At 42.2% G+C, this 12,905-nt stretch overlaps 1 protein-coding gene across 6 annotated transcripts in view; it reads left to right on the top strand.

Moving 5' to 3' along the window:
• Nucleotides 1-11,274, top strand: part of LOC116401447 (nuclear valosin-containing protein-like) — a 15,734-nt gene extending 4,460 nt beyond the window's left edge. For 4 of the 6 annotated variants that reach the window (XM_031879847.1, XM_031879848.1, XM_031879850.1 and 1 more), the window contains exons 4-10: nucleotides 3,190-3,242; nucleotides 3,352-3,442; nucleotides 3,576-3,636; nucleotides 8,252-8,497; nucleotides 9,750-9,856; nucleotides 10,174-10,250; nucleotides 10,454-11,274. In XM_031879847.1, coding sequence (XP_031735707.1) covers nucleotides 3,190-3,242; nucleotides 3,352-3,442; nucleotides 3,576-3,636; nucleotides 8,252-8,497; nucleotides 9,750-9,824 — 526 coding nt within the window. In that variant the 3' untranslated portion in view covers nucleotides 9,825-9,856; nucleotides 10,174-10,250; nucleotides 10,454-11,274. Of the gene's footprint in view, nucleotides 1-3,189; nucleotides 3,243-3,351; nucleotides 3,443-3,575; nucleotides 3,637-8,050; nucleotides 8,121-8,251; nucleotides 8,498-9,749; nucleotides 9,857-10,173; nucleotides 10,251-10,453 lie in introns of those variants that run through there. The other 2 variants (XM_031879851.1, XM_031879852.1) reach the window with 2 other exon arrangements.
• The last annotated feature ends 1,631 nt before the right edge of the window (nucleotides 11,275-12,905 follow it).

Here is a 12,905-nt window from a genome sequence, read left to right on the forward strand (position 1 = left end):
ATTCAAGGATCATGTATTGTCATTATGCAACACAGGAATGCATAACAAGAAACACAAGACAAACAAACAAAACAGTAGTGCCTTCCTGTAGTCCATTTTTTGTCCTGCGTTTAATCACCGACAACCTGTTGGTGGGTTTGCCTCAAGTCTTATTTCCTCTACCTTATTTTCGTACATCAGACAGCCAGGAGTAGGCTGGGTAGTGGAGTAGCCTTGGGTTCTAGCTGGGTTAGCTTAGCTTCCATCTCGGCTCTTCTCCCTTGAGCAGTTGCTTTCGGTGTCATTTTGTCCGGCAGGTCTTGCTGGGTGGTTGGCCATTGGTGCTGATCGTCTCAAAGTCCATTGCTCTTAATCAGATCTCCACACTTCCTTTTCTAATGTTGATGAATGTGTTCTGTCATATGCTCCAGTCATAAACACGAAAAAGAAGAAGGGTTGCCAGGTTGCCATTGGCAAGCATTTTGAGAAATTTGCAACCGAGTCTTTACCTTTGGTTGCCATCAGTGGCAACCACTTTTAACATGTAAAAAAATATGCGTGTGTATACCGGTGGCCGGCCGTACATTTTATACCTGGGCCTTCTGTGCTGTCCTACTACAGTTGAACAGCTACGGTGCAGATACATGAATCCGTGCATCATGGAACGCTGCGTCATTAATGCACAATGCATAGTCAAATCAATGTAATTAACACAATGACAACAACAAAGTCATAAGAACCAGTCACATATATTCATATGACAACAAAGCATGACGCATCAATCCAGCAAACCTGCAGCGGATCCATGCATTCCACCACACAAGAGCACGAGCCATTCAAATATTATTCATAAAACGACACGATAGACAAATGAACAGTAGTAACATTACTGCAGATGTAAAAAAACAAACAGTTTGTCACTTACCAAATGCTGTTCACTCAAAGACAAACTCCATCGTCCTTTCTTTGTTGACAAAGAGTTTAATCCCACGGTACATCGTTTCAGTTCCAGTAAGAAGTCCTTCTCGATTCATGGACGCCAGTGACATTCGAGCCTCCCCAGTTGTATTTCGGCAGTTTACGGTGGCCGGTTCGCAGCGGGGCCGGCAGCGGGTGGACCGCGGTTGTGGAACTCCGTTTCCCTGCGAATGTGTTTGTTGATCTGTAGATCCACTCGGGTTTCTCCAAAAGTTTTCAAAAGCACCGTAGTGTCCTGCCGTGCTATGGTGTCCTCAGGTTAGCTTAGCGTAGCTCCAAACACCAAGATGCTCAGTTAAAATGAAACTCATTCCCAGCTATAAAATGTGCGAGTTGTCAGCCAGGAACACCGTTCATACAAATAAACATCGAACAAAAAGTTCGGAAATTAGTGTTTGGTAGATTATTTCTCTGTTGTAACAATGCTTGCCTGTTTATTTACCTTTCAAACGGTGCCCCAATTGTAAGGAACATGCATTTGTAGGATGAGCAGCACAGCTGAGTATGTGGGTTGTGCCCATGAAAAATTTGCCAAATCTTCTCTGCCAATGCCAAACAGCTTATTCTGCTGTTGCTATTGACTCTTGTTTGGTGGATTGGATGATTGAAGTCTATCAGTTACAAGGAAGAAACAAGACATATTGGCAATTTTACAATTTATTCATTTAAACAGGAGCCTCAGTAGCGTGTGGAAGAACCAAACACAGCCACAACAGCCTGGCACCTCCTCCTCATGCTGGTCACCAGCCTGCTCACACACTGCTGCGGGATGGCATTCCACTCCTCAAGCAGGATTTGTCGCAAGTCAGCCAACGTGGTTGTGTTGGTCACTCTGGCACGAACAGCTGGTCCCACAAGTGTTCACTTGGGTTGAGGTCAGGACTGTTGGCAGGCCATTCCATCCTCTCTACTCCCAAATTCTGGAGGTAGTCTCTGATAAACTGCTCTTTGGGGGCGAGCGTTGTCATCTTAGAGGATGGAGTTCGGTCCCAGACTGTGGAGAAATGGGATTGCCACTGGTTGCAGAATCTCATCTTGATATCTCTCTGCATTGAGATTGCCTCCAATGAAGACAAGCCTTGTTTTTCCAGTGATGGAGATGCCATCACTTGTTCGACGTTTAGATAAACTACACCAAGCAAAACCCTAAAAAATTCATAATTTCTTCCATATCTTTCAATTTGAACTCTTACTACTCCAACTAACTTCTGCTAGCTTCCTTAAATTTCACATTAATCACGCGATCGCCCACTGACCAATCACGGCGCACGTTAATGCAGACGTACTTAGCAGGCTACCTCGGTGCCACTGGCACGTCAAAGAATACGCCCAACATGTCAAACTAAAGATCTGATTGGTTGAAGACTTTAAAACAAGGTTTGCTGGAAGCAGCGCTGCAGGCTGGAAGCAGAGCAGCAACAGCAGAAGACAGGAGCTGTGCAATGAGAAAATAAGCTAATGGGGAAAAAAAATTATAATGCATGTAGTGTATTTGTGAAAAATTATTAAATTATAAAATAGCTATAACTTTGTGATTCTGTTTAGGCCAGCAGAGAAGGCTTAGCTGGCCCTGACGGCCCACCACTGGTGTATACACATATATGAAATAGGAACAGCAAAATGTGCACCCCAATCTCTTCAGACGTATGTGAGATGGAATTCAGCTGAAAGTAGAGATGATGGACAAGCTGATGTTTTGTTTGATTACTGTAATAGTTTTATTACAGTAATAAATATTACAGTCTGAGCTGATGTAAAACTGCATTTTATCTTAATTAATCTAAATATAAGATGACTTAAAATGGCAACCCTAGTTTCAGTTTTGCCAACCAGAAGCTGATGCCTGATTGGCAACATGGCAACCACTTTTAAAAGTTAATGTTGAGCACTGGTTTATCAAAGTATATAATCGCATGTATAGAAGTACTTTTTCTTACTTACTTACATTCACTTACTCTACCTTTATTGATATGTGTGAGGTGAAACACCTGTCAGTAGACTACAATAAAGTTCAACAGCAGCATAAACTACAACCCTAAAAATTAGCATACAGTTGAATCAACACCTCAAAGGGTTCGGACAAAAACTGAACATTTGCACCTCCATAACGGTGGGGGTTATTGCAGGCTGTTGGATATGACTGCATTTGTCTTAACTAAACTGGACACTGAGTGTATGTGTATGTATGCTAAATAAAAGTGATGATGTGTTTGGTTTATATTGCATCTTTAGAATGGAGTATGGCAGGAGAAACAAGACAGCTTTCAGGATTCAAGTAGAAAAAGGTAAAAGAGGCAAAAGTAGATTGATACCGTATTCCAGTGTTCATGATCAAAATCTCTTGGAATAGGATCTGTGAGTTCTGATTTTTTTTTTCTCAATCCTCTCTCCTAGTGTATGATGCAATCATGAAGGACTCCGGGCTGAATGATCAGGAGAGCAAACACTTGGCTAAGAGAGCCAAGCACAGCCACAATGACACTGGGTAAAGGACACTCCCTGCTTACTGCCTGGTTTTGAAGACCGTCTTTCACCTCAGGGCTCTAACCAGTCTTTCCTTCTAATGTACTCTCTTTTTAAATGTGCAACTAAGGCCTTACAAATCTGTGTGTTCACAGTGATGACGGCAGCAGCTTAGGAGAGTCTTCTGACAGTGATGACCACGTTCTGGAGAACACTGTAAGGCTCCTCTTCTCACCAATATTAGTGATGCTCAGTAGATGGGTACCAATGATGTTCTGTGTGGTTTTAATCATCTGCTGTAGAGATCTCCTGACCTGGGCCGTGCATATCCCATGCATGTTTGTACTGTTTCCAGTCAGGATGCTTTCTATTGCTTCTCTGTAGAAGTTGACAATTTGGCACAGGAATTGTGCCTTCTTGAGTTTCCTTAAGAAATACAACTGTACTGAGAGGATAAATTATCATGTCGCTTTAACATTGCCATATAAACATCGAACAAAAAGTTCGGAAATCATTGTTTGGTAGATTATTTCTTTGTTGTAACAATGCTTCTTGGCAATAAATCTTATACCGTTGGAAAGCCTGTTTATTTATTTGTCGCAAGTCAGCCAATGTGGTTGTGTTGGTCACTCTGGCACGAACAGCACGCCCAAGCTGATCCCACAAGTGTTCAATTGGGTTGAGGTCAGGACTGCTGGCAGGCCATTCCATCCTCTCCACTCCCACATTCTGGAGGTAGTCTCTGATAAACCCCGCTCTGTGGGGGCGAGCGTTGTCATCTTGGAGGATGGAGTTCGGTCCCAGACTGGAGAAATGGGATTGCCACTGGTTGCAGAATCTCATCTCGATATCTCTCTGCATTGAGATTGCCTCCAATGAAGACAAGCCTCGTTTTTCCAGTGATGGAGATGCTGCCCCACACCATCACACTGCCTCCACCAAAAGGTGGAGCAATCAGCATAGCGTTCTCCCCTCTTCTCCACACTTTGACCCTACGATTCAACTTCTTTAGGCAGAATCTGGACTCATCGCTGAACATAACATTCCTCCACATGTTCAGGTTCCAGTGCAGGTGTTGCCGACACCAGGGCAAACTGGCCTGATGGTCAATAGCAACAGCAGAATAAGCTGTTTGGCATTGGCAGAGAAGATTTGGCAAATTTTTCATGGGCGCAACCCACATACTCAGCTGTGCTGCTCATCCCACAAATGCATGTTCCTTACAAATGGGGCACCGTTTGAAAGGGAAATAAACAGGCTTTCCAACGGTATACAATTTATTGCCAAGAAGCATTGTTACAACAGAGAAATAATCTACCAAACATTAATTTCCAAACTTTTTGTTCGATGTTTATCTTTTCAGGGTCGCTCAGAGAACATGTGTGCATGCCTGTACGGACTGGTTCATTTGTGATCCAATGCTTCACACTTCACAGTCCATACTCAAAAAGTGTAATATGTAAAGAGCAATTTTGTGGGATTCAAATGAAAGCATCAAAAATTCCTCCACGGTGCGGATTTTGGAAGAAGGGGAGACAGTGTAGTCATCTACATGGAGGGAGCTATTGGGGGGGTTTATGGGCTCATGATGATGACTTCAGATTTGTTGCAGACACAGGTCAGATTTGCAGTCGTTTACACAAAAGAAGTGTTGTATGTCTGAGAGGTAGGTTTTGAACCATGAGAGGCCAGTGTCTTTGATACTAAAAGAGGATTCCAGGCGGGTGAGGAGGTTTGAGTGGTTGATGGTGTCAAATGCTGCAGTAAGGTCAAATAGGATGAGTATGTTGAGCAGACAGTCGTCTGAGGTAAGGAGATGGTCATTTATGACTTTTAAGAGGGCAGTTTCTGTGTTATGTTGTGTTCTGAAACCAGGTTTAAACAGTTCATAAAGGTCAAGTGGGTTTTCAATTGTGCGTTCAACAGTGCGTTCAAGCATTTTTTTTTTTTTAGAGAAAGGGGAGATTTAATATAGGTCAGTGGTTATTTGGGATGTTAGGGTCAGGTCCAGGTGTATGGATGGACGTAACAGCAGCCACTTTGAGTGAAGATGGGAACTGACCAGTGGAGAGGGAGGAGTTTATTGTGGCGATTGATGAGTGGGCTGATTCTTGGGAGACAGTTTTTACATAAGTGGAAGGCACAGGTGGGAGTCTTCATGCCAGAGATTTGCTTCTGAAGGGCAGAGGGGGTGATTGCGGCAAAGTCGGAGAGGTGCTGGTTGATAAGAGAAGTTGGAGTATTGGACAGAGAAGGGGTGGAGTTGGCAGTGGCCAGCTCAGTGTGGATAGTTACTATTTTAGTTAGAAAAATGATCTGGTGTGATCGTCCCCTTATGGTGTATAATAGCAATTCCCCATGTTCCAAGTTTCTGTATTGCAGAGTAGATCAAGCATATTGCCGTGATGAATTCATGTATGAGGAGACTTTTATTGTTAAGGGATCGGGTGTTGAACAGGGCAAGCTTTTTTTTTTTTTAGGCTGTTTTGCATTCTGATGGGTTGAGATGATCTTGTGAGGGTGTGCAGATTGTTCACGTGGGGTTTGTTGTTGTGATGACGAAATGAGGAAGTAGGGAGACGACACAGAGACAAGATGGAGTTTTCCGATGTAGAATTAAAAACAAAATGACCGTAGCGAGGTCATCTTAAAAGCCCCATGGCTCTTAAATTCAGGATGATGTTGCATTCCGGGGTTAAAGACTGCAGTTTGAGTGTGAGGAGTTCAGTTATGGAGTAGTAGTGACCCACCATGCTCACTGAGACCGATGTCATTTAGCCGAGGTTGGAGATCTTGTTGTGCGACCTTAAGTCAGGTCGCCGGAGCAGATGAATACCAAAGGAGAATCTACAGCATTGCAGCTAAGACTAGTCTACTAGACTACCACGCTAGTAGACTGGTTGCGGTAGTAATTATCTTATTGAAGAGGCAGCGGTCCTCGCCTACATCGGAAAACCACACCGGGACTGAAGGAGAATAAATCCGGGATTATACCTCAACAACGATAAGACCAGGCTTGACAGAGAACAAACACCGCAGCCAAGTGTATTTCTCAGTTTGGTTCGGGACTCCGTCACTATCCAGAAAGGAGGGCCGGTCAAAGTATAGTGAGAAGGCAGGTTGTCCAAAAACAGTCCAAAACATACGATCGAATCGTTGGAACACACGACAAAACAGCTCAGACAATGGCAGATGCAATCTAGCAATGGCACGTCACGTGGGACTACACGTTGAAGATAGATCGGACTATCAAAATAGAGGGGTAGTGTCATACGTGACCACACCTCGCAAGACCACAAAATGGCAAGAGACAATAGACATCGTGTTATCTACACGTGTCTGAGGTACTTAGCTCAACCAGTATACATGTAACTATATGTGTGTGTGTGGGGGTTAGTAGAAGAAGAGAGAAAGCAAACACAACAAAAGAAATCCTTCAAAACAAAGCAGATCCTCACCACAGCGGTGAAATACGGAGATTGTTACTCTATCACACAGAGACCCGACTAGCGAATTTAGCTTCGGCTAGCCGCAGCTCTGATCTTTCAACCGATAAAATAACAGCTACCGACTTTGCTAGCGGTGACTGATCTATCTCAACACGGTTGTAATAGTATGAAGTACCGCGAGCATATACACAACACGTTATAACAATCCAGTATCTTAAGCAAAACACAAACAAGATAATAAACACACAATTACCTAACTAAGCACAGACACCAAGCTAAACATCTTACGGTGACCTCCCCGGGCCTTGACCAATGGGAGGCCAGCGTTGTGCTTGAGTGAAGATTTTACACGTAGATGTTAAACGTTCCTTGGAGCTTGCTGTTATCTTCAACTCAGATCAGGCTGTTGGCTGAACAAGCAGGCCAAAGTGTTTTCCTTTGTTCAGCGGCACATGGGGACCACAAGCACATAGTCAGACCCCAACATTAGCGTTAGCTAGCTCCAGGCTAAAAGCAAGCCTTAGCAGGCTGTCTGGTCTGGGGAACGTTCAACTTAAAAGGCCTAGTGCGTGTTAGCTAATAAGGTACGCCTAGTTTAAAACGTATGGATTAAAACAACCAGGATCTAAAAGTGTAGCGTAAGATGTGGCTTAAAACTAGATAAAAATGTCAATTTCTGATGGGGGAGCGTACAAGCGCACACACACAACGTCTGCGTGCTATATAACATTGATGGATTAGATAGGGGATTACCTTTACGTCTCGCTTACTAATAAGTTATGACAGGTTTGAAATATGTAAATTAACTCTTTTGATAGAGCTAGGCTCGCAATTTCCCTCTCTTTCTAGTTTTGTGCTACGGTAGGCTAAACATATCCCCTCTGTACTGGACGCTTAGAGATGAAATCGATATCCATCCTGTCATCTGACCCTGGGCAAGATGGCTAACAGCACATTTCTCAAATGTTGGACTGCGACTTAATATTATCTGCACATCCCAACGTTGCCAGATGTACGATTATTATTGAATTTGTTCAATCATTTTGCCCTCTTTACAATCAATAGTCAAAAATGCCATAATGTATGACAATTTGACCATTTTGTGATACTTGTAATTAGTTGTTGGCTTTAGCCTGCGCTTCCTCGTTTCAATTAATTTCTCAACGTCTGTGTTGATGCAGGTGACTCACAAATACGGCTGCTCCACACATTCGAAGGGCGCGTGCACAAGATATAGCTTTGAATACATCAGTAAGCCCAGTTTTAATATGATAACTTTATGCCTCTGGAACGTTTAACATTTCCCATTTGGCAAAGCTGGCACAGTCCATTTTGACAGTGACATCTAACCTTTCCTTGTTTCTGATTTTTGCCATTCACAGCCCACCAACCACATGAACAGCTCTCTTGCATCTCTCTACCGGAAGGGTCACCCTGACTCCAGCAACTGCTCACCTAGGAGAGATCAGCCTGCTGCCAGCTGTCCTGCCAGCACAGCCAACCTCCCTCCTAGTTCGGGGACGCTGGTTTCCACGGGAGGCTGGTTTATTGATAGAGGCAGAGGACCAGAGAAGAGCAACATCCTTATCGACCTGTGTGAAGAGGAGCCAACTAATACAGCAACAAATGTATGTTTTACTGGAGGGCATGACTGTGCACTTAACAACACAGTTAACATGCTGACATTTTAACTAAGTAGGTAATAACTGTTTTGGTGGTCATGCCATCAGTTCTAAGGCTTATCTGTTGATACCAATATATCACGATAATACCAGCCATGCTGATATATTGGTCAGGCCCTGCTGCTCTTTGCTGGGCAGTGCTTGTTGATAATGATTGACAGATCAGTGCTGAGAGAAGGTGACCTCTAAGTTGTAACAGTTGTATGGAATGTTACAGCAGAAATCTGTACATTTGACCTGATATTCTCACCATAAACCCACAAACTGGCATTGAGAGTAAGATTTAGTTCAGGAAACATGTATTCAATGTTGGAATTTCATGATGCTTACACGTCAGCTTTTTCTAATTAGCAGTGAATTTGCAGTCAAGCTGTATATCAGGGGTATTCAATTAAAATTACACATCTCAACATCTTGCCCTCAGTTCAGACTGGAGTGGGTATGTTTGCTCAAAAGATTCATGTTTGGTCTCGTAGTGGCGTTTCACATTGGCGCTTTCAATAATTGCCACGACATCTGAACATATGAGACAGAGTGGTTTTGTAGCGCCAGCAGGAAGAATTAACAAATAGTCCATGCATTCTTTGTTAAAAGCTCTGTTTTTGCGGTCCACTTTTCTCTTTTTAGAGCATTGCTTCTCCGACTTACTTCTCCCACTGCTCTCTCTCTCTCGTGCCCCGTCTCTCCCCTGTCTGTGTGTAAATCTCACTCGGCTCACGATATGTTTCAGAATACAGATATTCGATTGGCTGAGTAGCATCACGAGATGATTTACAATGCATGTAATTAGTCGGTGTATTTCCTGGACTACTGACCGAGTGCCGTAAAGGCTAGAAAAGCTGTGCAGGTTAAAATAGAAGCGCTCTGCCAAAATGTATAATTCTCAACTATCCATCAGTTATACGTCCGGGTCCGGATTGGTCCGGACAGCATCTGGGTCCGGACCGCCTGCCTATTAGTGACCCCTGCTAGTGCGGGTAATGTAAAGCTGGTTTCATTTCTCAGCTCATCTGAATACCCAGCGTTCAACATAAACATTCCATTCGGATGAGATTAACATGGAGAGGTTAATCTGCTGTATTTGTCATTCAGGATTGTAAAGTTAATTTGGCTCAAACAAGGTTTATTGCCAGTGGGATGTAGGCAGCTGACATTGTTTGACTCATGCACTTACTGCCATATATTTTATTGTCACCAGCAGACAGATGTGTCCATGCTGGAGCCTGAGAAATCTCACAAAAAGTCAAAAAAAAAAGATGAAGATATCCACTGAAACTACAGAGTCTCGAATCCTGAATAAGAAAGGTACCACCATGTCTAGTTTGCCAGTCTAACTATAAAGTATAGATTCTTTACCTACTATTGAACACCACATAGCAGTGTAATCCGCGTTGAGTTTATGAAGAATTCCCTGTACGGTTGCAACTGTTTTAATAATTTATGAATATATTTGTTATTTAGTTTCATGTGTAGGGTGTATTTATTTAGTTTGTTGAATTGATTGATAGTCAATTAGTTGATCAATTGGTTTACAGATATTTTTAATTACCACAGTCTACTGTGATGGCTGTGACAACTATTTTGCATTCAACGTATTTTTTTCTGTATACATGATTTCTCAGCAAAATCAAAGTCACTAGAGCTGCAGTATCCCACTCTGAAGTTTGAAGATGTAGGAGGTAATGAAGAGACGTTAACAGTAAGTACCTTTGACCTTGCTGCTTTGTTTGATGCTGTGCCAAATTTTCTTCTACAGTAAAATGGGGGTGGCTGCACTGCATGGTCACTAAAATTGAAAGTTTTTGAATCCTACACAGTGAGGCTGTAATTTGGCAGGGTTGAGCATATGTTATATTCTGCATTTGTATTGTTTTCACTTACAATCATTTTACATTGCTACAGGAGGTGTGTAGGCTGCTGATCCACATGCGTCACCCAGAGGTGTACCAGCAGCTGGGAATGGTTCCTCCAAGGGGCTTCCTCCTTCATGGACCTCCTGGCTGTGGAAAGACTCTGCTGGCTCAGGCTGTGGCTGGGGTGAGTACAGGGCTGGGTTGAGTACAGGACAATGCTTGGGAAATAGTGTTTTGTGTTCCTCAGTGCTTAAGGACAACTTTCTCGTGAGGTTATGAAGCTAGAAATGGTCTACAATGGTAATTCTTAGCTTCCCTTTGTTCCACTGTCTCGTGTGTAATGCTGGGTGGTATGACCAAAAAGTTTTATTCCAGTATTGTTTTAAGATTCTGGCGCTTTCACGGTATGAGCTCGGTAGAGTAGGTTGTCCATTAACCAAAAGATCGACAGTTCGATTTCTGGCTCCTCCAGTCCACCTGTCCTAAGTGTCCTTGTGCAAGATAGTATTCCCCAAAATGCTGCCGAAGGCAGTGCCATCGGTGTGTGTGTGAGTGAGTGTGTGTGTGTGAATGAATAATTAGATTTGATTCTGGTATACTGAGTCAGTTGTGATTTTATTGTTATATTATTATACTTGGGCTATGCATCTTCTATAGACCTTTAATACTCCAATAACACTCCTTCTGAAACATTGTAGAGATAAAGTGGTGTGTTTGTACAAATTTACGAATGGTGTAACGAATGGTGTAACGAACCGAAACGATCACGGATTGATCCGTGATCGTTTCGGATCAACCGTTTCGGATCACCCCTCACGGTTCGGATGACTTGTGATCAATTGAGTATTTCTTTTTTTTTTTACAGTTTAATCATCATAGTGTGTAATAAAGTTTTACTGCTGCTGTTCCTTTTCAAGTAACAAGTCCCCGAATATCAATGTAGAGTGTCAGTGAACAGATATAAAGCAGTAGTGTGTTCACGTGAACGAAGCAGGTTAGAAGCATTTAACGGTGAAAGTCACGGCGAGCAGAGGAAGCCACCGGCGTCATTTAAGCCGCAAGTTTGGGAGCATTTTGTCTTCCCTGTAACTTATAATGACGGATAAGGGTGGTGGACAAAACTGTTACGGTATGTAGGCGTTAAAAGAGAAAGACACACGACAACGGCAATACATCAGGCATGTCCACACGTATGAAGCGCCACCATCCTGGTCTGTCAGCGACGGGGGACACTCCGTTGTGGAAAACAAAAGGATTTCCAAATCTGGTTAAAGTGCTTGAGCCATGCTACGAAATCCCCTCACGCACCCACTTCAGTATGAAGATCGTTCCAGGCCTCTATGAAAAGGAAAAGACTGACCGGTGATCACGGCGGAGTGGAGATTCAAAGTCCGGTGCTGCAGACACACAGACACTCTATGTTCATATATATATTAGTGCTGGGCAACGATTAAAATATTTAATCGCAAAAAATCCATGCGATTAATCGCATTGTTACGGCAAAGTTCAATAATGAATTCAAAAGTAGTGTATTGCGCACTTTTATCTTTTATAAGTACTGCTGTATGAACAAAAGTGCAATAACATTTGGTTCACGAGATGCAGGTAGCATGTTTTATACTTAATGTGAATATAATTCATACTTTGTTGGCATCTTATTCTGAAAACCGGATGTTCGTCTGAAGAAACCGGATGTTGTCTCACGTTAATCTTTCTGCTAACTTTCAAAGTCCTTCGCTCGATCCCGATCTGTGCCGTTTAAATGTGTTTACTGTGAATTTCAGCATATAGGTGCACTAAAATGTAAGTCTGCTGTGTTGACCACGGAGATCTGAGTGTCTGCTGACAGACTATAGGATGTTTGCTGGCTTTTATCCCACTGTTCTTGTCATCCTCTTGTTGTTATGTCTATGTATTGTCTCCTGTCTTTCAATATAAAAAAAATAAAAAATGTATAATAAATTTAAAAAATGCGTTAACGCGCGATAAAATAATAATGTGTGTGTATATGTGTATATATGTATATGTATATATGTATATATGTATATGTATACACATATATATATAATTAGAATGAAAACAGAGACGAGAGTAGCGGGATGTAGAGGAACGGTTCCATGCACACCATTTGGTTTACGAGGCTACTATACAAAAGTTGTTTGCGTTTAAGGCATAAGAGCAATATCAATGTGATAGAAATGTGATTGACTCGATGACGGATGAGTGCTCGCGGAGGCAATACGGTCGATCAGTTAACAGGCACTGCCGCCGTATGTATATTACTGACATAACAAGTACTCATTCACTGGATGTCTGCACGGGGTTACCAAGAAATTTACTTTTAATTGTTACTTAGATTGACATTATTTAATTTTAACTAATTGTATTTATGTTGTTGGCTAAAGAGTTTTAATTATATATATATGTATGTATATATATATATGTATGTATATATATATATGTATGTATATATATATATGTATGTATATATATATATGTAT

Source organism: Anarrhichthys ocellatus, unplaced genomic scaffold (assembly GCF_004355925.1).
Source record: "Anarrhichthys ocellatus isolate YVR2014 unplaced genomic scaffold, GSC_Weel_1.0 scaffold453, whole genome shotgun sequence".
Taxonomy (NCBI): Eukaryota; Metazoa; Chordata; class Actinopteri; order Perciformes; family Anarhichadidae; genus Anarrhichthys; species Anarrhichthys ocellatus.